This window comes from Apis dorsata, unplaced genomic scaffold (assembly GCF_000469605.1).
Source record: "Apis dorsata unplaced genomic scaffold, Apis dorsata 1.3 scaffold_52, whole genome shotgun sequence".
Lineage (NCBI taxonomy): Eukaryota > Metazoa > Arthropoda > Insecta > Hymenoptera > Apidae > Apis > Apis dorsata.
Window position 1 is genome coordinate 2,474,425 of NW_006263353.1, and position 10,714 is coordinate 2,485,138.

Here is a 10,714-nt window from a genome sequence, read left to right on the forward strand (position 1 = left end):
CTTAGGGGTGGTTCAAGAAACAACCACCTGCATTGGTAGAGATATTGAATAATTTATTCAATAAAATCTACAACGACGCTCATTTGTTCGTTCAAACGAGGCTTCCTGTAAAAATGGCTATTTTGGAAGCTATGTATATAAGACAATGTATCGATCTATTAGATGGCTTGCTTTATAATAATAAAGATGTAGCTAGTATGTATTTTTTTTTTATTTATGTAATTGCGATTTATGTACGAAAAAAAAAAAAAGAATTTTGATATCAATTTATGATGTTTAGAATTACTTCCGGATTATCACATAGAAAAGATATTCCTTTTCTCGCTTATGTGGACTTTGAGTGCTGCATTGGAAATAGAAGAGCGTAATCAATTGCAAGAATTTGTACTTCTTCACGAATCGAAGTGTCATTGGCCAACATGCAGTGTAATTATATAATAGTTATTATGGAAATAAGAATAATTATATGAATAATCATATTGATAATTATAGGATGACGAGACCATTTTTGAATACTTAGTATCAGAAGATGGACAATGGATACATTGGTCTGAAAAAGTTCCACAGTTCATTTATCCACCAGATCAAATTATCAAATACTATACTATCCTTGTTCCTAACATAGACAATACTAGAACCATGTTTCTGGTTGAAACAATTGCAAAACAAGGAAAAGCAGTGTTGCTCATAGGTATGAACTCTATTTCTCATTTATTTTAAACCTCTATTACTTGATTATTATAGGAGAGCAAGGTACTGCAAAAACAGTCATAATCAAAAGCTTCATGTCCCATTATAATCCGGAAGTGCATCTGTCCAAATCCTTTAGTTTTTCTTCCGCATCCACTCCTAATATGGTTCAGGTAATTAATTCCAAATTGGAAAATTGTATCAATGATATTTTTCCTGTTAACAGAATTAACGTTTTGTTTAGAGGGTTTTCGAAAGTTATGTGGAGAAAAGAGTGGGAACCACTTATGGTCCTCCGGGTGGCCGAAAAATGAGCATTTTCATCGACGATATAAATATGCCAGAAATAAATGAATGGGGAGATCAAATTACAAATGAGATCGTCCGTCAATTGATGGAGTATGGAGGTTTTTATTCTTTGGATAAGCCTGGTGATTTCTCTACTATACAAGATATCCAAATGCTAGCCGCCATGATTCATCCAGGCGGAGGTAGAAATGATATACCACCAAGATTGAAGAGACAATTTAATATCTTTAACTGTACATTGCCATCCAATAAATCCATGGATACGATTTTTAGTAAGAACATATTACTGAAATTGATATATTATATCAATTAAATATCTCATTTAAAATCTATATCAACACTGAATCTCATTCTTACAAATAAATTATTTCTTTCTTTTTTTTCCCATATAATATGACTTCATTATAATGATGATAAAAATATTATATTTAATAAAATTTAAATATTTAAAAAATGTATAGGAAGCATTGGAGAAGGATACTTCTGCATTAACAGATTTAGTCAAGATATAGTAGAATTCCTGCCAAAATTGATACCTCTGACGAGAGTCTTATGGCAACAGACTAAGATAAAAATGTTACCTACACCGGCAAAATTCCATTATGTTTTTAATCTGAGAGATTTGTCTCGAATTTGGGAAGGTATTCTTAGAATCGAGAGAGCCGAATGCGATTCGAGAACCAGACTATTGAAACTCTGGGAGCATGAGTGTACTCGTGTAATTGCAGATCGGTCGGTTATTATGCACTTGATAATTTCTTTTAATGAATTGATATAATCTTTTCTTACTTATTTTTTTTTAATAGATTTACAAGTGAGGAGGATACTACGTGGTTCGTGAATACATTGAGACGAACAGCTGAGAAGATGTTAGGTCCCGATTTTATTTTCTACGAACCCGTAGAAACATATTTCGTGAATTTCCTACGTGAACCACCGGAACCTACCGGAGATGAGCCAGAAGATTTTGTTTTCGAGGCGCCAAAAATTTATGAAGAAATGCCAAGGTTTTGTTTCAAAAAGATACTTCTAATCTAATCACATCATTAAAAATTATGGAGAGATTAATTAATTCAAAATATACCTTTTTTACAGTTTTGAATTTGTGATTGGAAAGGTTCAACAAAATATGGAACAATTCAACGAATACATTCGAGGGTTAACTCTTGATTTAGTATTCTTCCATGATGCTTTGGTACATTTGATGCGAATATCGAGAATCCTAGGTGTTCCTCGAAGCAATGCTATGCTTGTGGGAGTTGGAGGATCAGGCAAACAAAGTCTCACTCGTCTTGCCGCTTTTATTGCCGGTTTTAACTTTTTCCAGATTATATTGACCAGGTAATTAAGAACATCTAAATAACATTAAGATCAAATGTTTCAGTAAATCATTTGGAAAAATGTTTATACATGCCTAATAAAAACTAACAGATATTCAATTAATCTTTATCATTATTAGGATTTATAATGTTCCAAGTTTATTGGAAGATATAAGAAAAGTGTATCATGCAGCTGGTACAGGAAGCAAAGGACAAACATTTATATTTACCGATAATGAAATAAAAGAGGAAGCTTTCCTGGAATACATTAACAATATATTGAGCGTTGGAGAAATTGCAGGTCTATTTCCAGCTGATGAAATGGATGATATCCGAACGACAGTGACTCCTATGATGAAGCGTGACGATCCAAAACGACCACCAACTCCTGATAATCTTTATGATTATTTTTTGACACGTGCAAAGGATAATCTGCATATGGTTTTGTGCTTTTCACCAGTAAGTATAACTTATTATTATTATTATTATTATTACTTTAATCGAAGACTATAAAAAATGAATCATATTACACTTACATTTGTGAATTACAGGTTGGTGAAAAGTTCAGGACTCGTTCATTAAAATTCCCTGGTCTTATATCCGGTTGTACATTAAATTGGTTTTGGAAATGGCCCATTGATGCTTTATACGCGGTCAGTGATCATTTCCTAGAAGGATATAAAATTATAGCTAGTGCAGAAACAAAACAACAACTGGTAGAAGTTATGGGAGACATGCACAATTATATAAATGATATGTGCGAGCAATACTTTGATAGGTATATTAATTATCATGCTACTATACCTGTAATTATAATATTATTAATATTCTAATATAATTCATTTTTTCATACATATAATCTTTTTTCCTAAACAGATTTAGAAGACAAGTATACGTTACTCCAAAATCATTCTTAACATTTCTAAGTGGATATAAAACACTTTATAAGCAACGTTTGGATAATATTAACACTCTTGCATTTCGTATGAGCAGTGGTTTAAGTAAGTTAGTCGATGCTGCGGCTCAAGTTGACGAGTTACGTAAAATCCTTGAGAAAAATCAGCAGGAGATCGCTGAGAAAAATGTGCAAGTCGAAGCTGTTCGTATTTCTCTTTTGCATTAACAATTAACATATTTCTTATTTTTCTGAATTATCACATGTTTTTATCACATCGTTCCTTTGTAGATTTTAATTACTGTAAATCAAAAGAAGAAAGAAGCAGAAACGGTAATGGCACAGGTGCAAGTTTCTAAGGATGAGGCAGAAACTATTTTGAAATCGATTGCAAAAGACAAAGCGATAGCTGAGCAAAAATTGAAAGCTGCTGAGCCTGCTTTATTGGCAGCAGAAGCTGCCTTGCAAGTCGGTTTCTTTTTAATAAAGTTTATATATATATATTTTTTAAATTGATTTTATACAATTTTATGAAATTTTTTAGACTATAAAAGCTGCTGATATTGCTACAGTGAGAAAATTAGGAAAACCACCATATCTGATTACCCTTATCATGGATTGCGTGATAATATTGTTTGGAAGGAAATTAGACCCTGTTAAACCTGATTATGATCATCAATTTTTGCATCCTTCATGGGGTGAAGCATTAAAGGTAATTGTTTTAGTAAGTTTTAATAAGTATCCATTTAACATATAAGATTCTTTATAGATGATGGCTGATGTTAGATTTCTATACAATTTGCAACATTTCCCAAAGGATAACATCAACGCTGAAACTATTGATTTAATGATACCATACTTGAATTATCATTTGTACACATATGAAGCTGCATTGCAAGCTTGCGGAAATGTTGCTGGTCTCATTCAATGGACCATTTCTATGGTTACGTTTTATGGGATAAATAAAGATGTTCTTCCTTTAAAAGTACTTTTCATTCTAATCATTAAAACTACAGAATCTATTTATCCAAACTTCTGTATTTACAAAGATTTTTGAATTCAGGCAAATTTGGCAGTGCAAGAGAGTAAATATGAAAAAGCAAATAAAAATCTAATGGATGCTGAAAATCTTTTAAAAGAAAAAGAAGAAGACTTGAAAGTCGTACAGAAGGAGTTCGATGGCGTGATGGAAGAACGCCAAGTAATTTATAAAATATTATGAATATATGGGTTTCTAAGATCTCGAGTTAACATTGAGTTGAAAATTTTTCTTAATTCTGAAAATCACATTTCCAGAATTTTGAAAATTTGCAATGTTTAAAGTTTTCTTCACTTTTTTTCTATTTTTTTCTACTTTTTTTGTATGTTTTTTATATTTATTAAATTAAATAATAAATATTTTATCTTTATATTTGTTAGAAAATAATTGATCTAGCCGAAATTTGCCAAGCAAAAATGGATACCGCTACAGCAATGATAGAAGGCCTTTCTGGCGAAAGAATAAGATGGACGGAGCAATTGACTGCGTTTAAATCGGAAACTGATCGTTTGGTTGGCGATGTATTGATCCTAATGGGCTTCTTATCATATTGTGGACCATTTAATCAAGAATTCAGAATCTTAGTGCAAAGACAGTGGTTTGACCTTATCCAGAATCGAAAAATTCCAATTTCTCTCGTGATAAATATTACAGCCAGTTTGATCGATACTGCTACCGTGGGTGAAAAATCTGAAAAAATTTATTAATCATATTATTCGGTGGAATTATAAATTTGATTTTTTAAAGATTGGAGAATGGAATTTGCAAGGCCTTCCAACGGATGATTTATCTGTTCAAAATGGAATTATAGTAACACAATCAAATAGATATCCTCTTTTAATTGATCCACAATTACAAGGTAAAGCTTGGATCAGGAAAAAGGAGGCAGAATTTTATTTACAAGTAAAATCTTTTTTTTTGTCAAAATAATTTAATTATTTAATTATTATAAAATTTTAATTTATCTTAATGTTCAATTTTAGCCCACGTTTCTTTCACACAAATATTTTAGAAATCATTTAGAAGATTGTGTTTCTTTGGGTCGTCCATTGTTAATCGAAGATGTAGGAGAGGAATTGGATCCCGTTTTAGATAATTTATTAGAACATAATTTTATAAAAATAGGAACTACTTTGAAGGTAATATTCAAATTCTTTCAGATAAAAGATCTGATTATAAAAATATTGATATATTTCCACAGGTAAAATTAGGTGATAAAGAAGTGGATATTCATAAGGACTTTAGACTTTACATCACTACAAAATTACCGAATCCAGCATATACACCAGAAATATTTGCACGTGCTGCTATAATTGATTTTACAGTCACAATAAAAGGCAATCATCTTTTACAATTTAAACAAATAATTTCTAATACAAAGATAGAATATTTATTATTTTTTTCATATATTTATAGGATTAGAAGATCAATTATTGGGAAGAGTTATTTTAACAGAAAAAAAAGAATTAGAAACAGAAAAAACGCAATTGATAGCAGATGTAACTGCAAACAATAGAAAGATCAAAGAATTGGAAGCTAATCTTTTGCATAAATTGACCACCGTAGAAGTGTGTATTTATCTTATGTACAATCATTATTTATAATTATTATTTCTAAATTTTATTAATTTTTCCATTATTTCAATTTTTAGGGGCCTTTAATAGAAGATGTAGAATTAATGTCTGTTTTAAATGTAACGAAACAAACTGCAGCTGAGATCAATGAAAAATTAAGTATCGCTAAAGATACTGAATTAAGAATCGATACAGCACGTGAAGAATTTCGGCCAGTCGCGACACGTGGAAGTATTTTATACTTTTTAATTTGTGATATGTCTTTAGTCAATTGCATGTATCAAACATCACTTGTCCAATTCTTGGAACGTTTCGATCTTTCTATGGAAAGGTTTATATAATATGAATAATATAATATTGAACAAGTGATAAAGAATTGGATATCAAAATCATTGGTTCATTTTAGATCTGAAAAGAGTCCAGTTACTCAAAGAAGAATCAATTTTATCATCGACTATCTCACCTTTGAAATTTTTAAATATAAAGCAAGGGGCCTTTATGAGATTCATAAATACATGTACATTTTATTAATGACGTTGAAGATTGATTTACAGCGGGAAGTTATTAATCATGAAGAATTTCAATATTTCATAAAAGGTGGTGCAGCCTTGGATTTGAATACTGTTTCGCCAAAACCTTGCAAATGGATTACCGATATGACTTGGCTTAATTTAATCGCACTATCTTTCTTAAGACACTTTCAATATATTCCTTCTCAAATACCAGCATCTGAAAAACAATGGAAACAATGGTTTGATAAACCTACTCCAGAAGAAGAAGTAATACCAAATGGCTATAACAATTTAGATACTTTTCGTCGTTTATTGTTAATTAGGTTGCATTTGTTGTTTAATTTAATTTTAAATATTTATATCAATGGATATACGTAATGCATTATTAATTTTAGAGCATGGTGTTTAGATAGAACTCTACCACAATCGCGAAAATATATATCAAGTTCTTTGGGAGAAAGATATGCAGAACCTGTAATTACACTTTTTGATGTAATGCATAGTGAATCAAGACCAAACACTCCAATGATTTGTTTTCTAAGTATGGGATCTGATCCTACACCTGCTATAGAACACCTTGCTAAGAAAATGGAGATTAAATGTAAAAGTATCTCAATGGGACAAGGACAAGAAATCCATGCAAGAAAATTACTTCAAAATGCAAAAACTGAAGTTCGTTTTTATGAAAAATTTAAATGAAATAAGACAGAAAATGAATATATGAATTTATAGGGTTTCTGGGCATTATGTCAAAATTGCCATTTGGGTTTGGAATATATGCTTGAATTAGTTAACTTCCTTTTGGAAATGGAGGACTCACATCCTGATTTTCGCATATGGATTACTACAGAACCGCATAAAAATTTTCCAATATCTCTTTTACAAATGTCTATAAAATTTACTTATGAACCTCCACGAGGTAAAAAAGAAATAATTTTGTTTTTCACTTTTATTTCTACTTTTTCTTTTTATTTTAGGAATAAGAGCAGGTTTGCTTGCTACATATAGTGGAATGCATCAAGAAATGTTAGATCAATGTGATGCTTGGCAATACATACCAATTATATACACAATATCATTTTTGCATACTGTTGTACAAGAAAGAAGAAAATTTGGCCCCCTTGGTTGGAATATACCATATGAATTTAATATGTCCGATTGGTTGGCATCTTGTATATTTATTAACAATTATTTAAATGAGTTTGATGTAAAACTAGGGATTAGTTGGCATACTATAAGGTAATACAAGAAAATAGTATTTCCTAATCAATTAAAATGATAATTAATCAATTGACAATTTAAAATGATAATTTTAGATATATGATAGCAGAAGTGCAATATGGAGGACGTGTCACAGATGACTATGATAAAAGATTGTTGAATACATTTACTAAACTGTGGTTTTTTGATACTATTTTTACAGAAGAATTTCAATTTTATAAAGGATATTCAGTCTTAACTTATAAGACTGTACAAGAGTATCTAAAAGTAATTGATGACATGAATACTGTAGATCCACCACAAGTTTATGGTTTGCATGCTAATGCAAATATTACGTAAGAAAATTTTCTTACAATGTTATAAATTTAGAGGAATTTATTGAAAAAAATTTATACAAAAATTTATATCATGATTATAGATATATGGCTAATACTACACAGGCTGTTTTAGATAATATATTATTTGTACAACCAAAAGAAGCAGGTGTAGTTGGTGCTGAAAGCAGGGAAGTAGTTGTAGCCAGACAAACAAATGAAATGTTAAAAAAATTACCATCAAGTTATGATCCATATGAAGTAAAGCAAAGATGTCAGATATTAGGAGCTACTGCACCAATGACTATTTTTTTGAGACAAGAAATTGATAGAATACAAGTAGTTATTAAATTAGTGGATTCTATGTTGAAAGATCTTTTACTTGCCATAGAAGGTGTTATCATAATGTGTGAAGTAATTCTCTTTATGAATTTTATTAAATAATATAAATATTTTATGAATTTTATATTAAATAGTATAAATATTATATCAAATACATTTAGGAATTAAGAGATGCTCTTGATAATATATATGATGCTAAAGTACCAAAGATATGGAGAGTAAAATCATGGGAATCTGCTTCTCTTGGTTTCTGGTTTACTGAATTATTAGAAAGAAATAGACAATTTTCTTCTTGGTTATTTACTGGTAGACCAGCAAAATTTTGGATGACTGGATTTTTTAATCCTCAAGGTACATAATAATTTATAGAAGAACTGTGTAATTTAATTATAAAATTATTGAATTTTAATTATATAGGATTTTTGACTGCAATGAAGCAAGAAGTAACAAGAGCTCATAAAGGATGGGCTTTGGATAATGTAACTTTACATAATGAAGTTCTACGTTATACAGCAGACGAAATTAAAGCTCCACCTGCAGTATATTAATTATATTATGTTCATATAATTTAATAATTTAATAATTTAGCAAATAATAACTGTTATTCGTATAATTAGGAAGGAGTTTTTGTATATGGACTATTTCTTGAAGGAGCTGGATGGGACAAAAGAAATAATAGATTGTGTGAATCAGCAAGTAAAATTCTATTTGTATTAATGCCTGTTATTCATATTTTTGCCTTATACAATGTTCCTGACAAAGATCCAAAATTATATCAGGCAAGTACCATAATCCATAACACAGAAAATATAATAAATTTATTAATATTTTTATGATATTTATAGTGTCCAGTATATAAAAAGCCACAAAGAACATATGTGTTATTAATAACACCATTGTGGTTACAAACAATTAGATCTCCGGATTTTTGGGTTTTACGTGGAGTTGCATTATTATGCGATATTAAATAAAATGAATATAAAATGCATGATATGTTAAAATTATAAAATATTACGATACGACAATCATTCGATTTCATGAATTATGAACAATTTAATGTCAAACTGTGATATAAATAAATATAAATATTTATTTACTTACTTTTAATTGAAGTCGACTAATATTTATTATTATAAGAATCATGATTGATAATTTATATCGAATCTTATCGAAAATCATGATAATCCTACATGATAATCCTTTTTTTCACATATATTTTCACGAAAAATTGCACAAGAATAAATTATAAACTTTCATTGATTTATTAAAAAAATTTTTGTGAAGTATGAATAAAAATGTTAGAAATTTTTAAATCATTATAAAAACTATTCAAAATTACAATTTATAATGATATTATTTATAATTTAAAAAGAATATAAAAATTTTATATACAGGTGTTATTCGTAATTGGCCTCAATTATTATTTTAAAAATTAATTACCAATCGCCAATGACCAATCATATTTCACGACTCAATTCGTTATTTATATATATATAAATAAAGTAGTAAAAATTATTTTTATAACTGATATTTGATTATTGTATAAATATAAAATTAATAAATCAATTAAAAATTTTTGATATTTTATTTTTCATTTATATCTTTTTCAATTTAATTATAAATATTATAACATAAAAATTAGATTTTATTGCGCATTATTAACAGTGTCAATCCTCCATATTGAAAAATTTTCAGTTCTTGTTTTAGCGCGTAATTGTTAAGTCACGTTGTGCGCAGTATTAGTTATTCGATTTTTGAAAAATTCGTAAAATAGTGTAATTTCAAAGAAATATTATGATTTTATTATATTTTTATTATAATTATCTAATTTATTAACATTTTTATTTGATAAAATTGTGAAATATTATTACAATTATATCGAAATCGTGATACGCGTATGGTAGAAGTATTACATTCGTTATACACGTTTGTTATATGATGTCACGCAAATGCTAGATTTCAAAAAGAATTTTTTTTTTGAACTTGATTGCATTCTACAGTTTTCAAAGTATCATTATGCAATTTGCTCGATATATCTGTTTCTATCCACCTTCGCGCCTTCGTTAATAGCAGGCAATTTCGTGTTCCCTCGGCTAACCCGTGTAATTGAGCCAATGTGTGTTAATCAAGAGGCGCCTCATTTGCTACGGGGAACATTCTAAATTGCTTTTGTTACCTGAAATATCTTGCTGTAGCATACGGTTTGTGTATCGATTAGAAATTTCGCTATTTTTTAAAAGAAATAAAAGTTTTTATAGAAGAAATCAACATGATGTCGTTTCTTTGGACTCATCATTATGGTAAGTTATGTTTTTATGATTTATATAATTTTTAAAAAATTTAAAAATTTCTCGATTAATAAGATATATATATATATATATGTAAGTTATATATATGTACATTTATGTGAAATAATTTATAAAGAATAGATATTGTAACATCATCTAGCGGTGAATAAGTAAAACTAATTAGCAAAATTAAAAAATTCAAATCTTGCAG

At 28.9% G+C, this 10,714-nt stretch overlaps 1 protein-coding gene across 1 annotated transcript in view; it reads left to right on the top strand.

Moving 5' to 3' along the window:
- LOC102679645 (dynein heavy chain 8, axonemal) overlaps window positions 1-9,274 on the top strand; it is a 19,789-nt gene extending 10,515 nt beyond the window's left edge. Inside the window, exons 34-64 of the mRNA XM_031514964.1 lie at window positions 6-195; window positions 281-426; window positions 493-691; window positions 745-863; window positions 935-1,271; window positions 1,461-1,731; window positions 1,806-2,006; window positions 2,095-2,340; window positions 2,459-2,777; window positions 2,870-3,096; window positions 3,195-3,417; window positions 3,505-3,681; window positions 3,758-3,925; window positions 3,983-4,198; window positions 4,277-4,414; window positions 4,633-4,929; window positions 5,000-5,155; window positions 5,236-5,391; window positions 5,454-5,589; window positions 5,669-5,820; window positions 5,904-6,157; window positions 6,233-6,661; window positions 6,734-7,010; window positions 7,071-7,257; window positions 7,316-7,577; window positions 7,655-7,894; window positions 7,978-8,287; window positions 8,377-8,566; window positions 8,633-8,754; window positions 8,833-8,994; window positions 9,061-9,274. Of these exons, the coding sequence (XP_031370824.1) occupies window positions 6-195; window positions 281-426; window positions 493-691; window positions 745-863; window positions 935-1,271; window positions 1,461-1,731; window positions 1,806-2,006; window positions 2,095-2,340; window positions 2,459-2,777; window positions 2,870-3,096; window positions 3,195-3,417; window positions 3,505-3,681; window positions 3,758-3,925; window positions 3,983-4,198; window positions 4,277-4,414; window positions 4,633-4,929; window positions 5,000-5,155; window positions 5,236-5,391; window positions 5,454-5,589; window positions 5,669-5,820; window positions 5,904-6,157; window positions 6,233-6,661; window positions 6,734-7,010; window positions 7,071-7,257; window positions 7,316-7,577; window positions 7,655-7,894; window positions 7,978-8,287; window positions 8,377-8,566; window positions 8,633-8,754; window positions 8,833-8,994; window positions 9,061-9,186 (6,633 nt within the window). The 3' untranslated portion in view covers window positions 9,187-9,274. The remainder of the gene's footprint in view (window positions 1-5; window positions 196-280; window positions 427-492; window positions 692-744; window positions 864-934; window positions 1,272-1,460; window positions 1,732-1,805; window positions 2,007-2,094; window positions 2,341-2,458; window positions 2,778-2,869; window positions 3,097-3,194; window positions 3,418-3,504; window positions 3,682-3,757; window positions 3,926-3,982; window positions 4,199-4,276; window positions 4,415-4,632; window positions 4,930-4,999; window positions 5,156-5,235; window positions 5,392-5,453; window positions 5,590-5,668; window positions 5,821-5,903; window positions 6,158-6,232; window positions 6,662-6,733; window positions 7,011-7,070; window positions 7,258-7,315; window positions 7,578-7,654; window positions 7,895-7,977; window positions 8,288-8,376; window positions 8,567-8,632; window positions 8,755-8,832; window positions 8,995-9,060) is intronic.
- The last annotated feature ends 1,440 nt before the right edge of the window (window positions 9,275-10,714 follow it).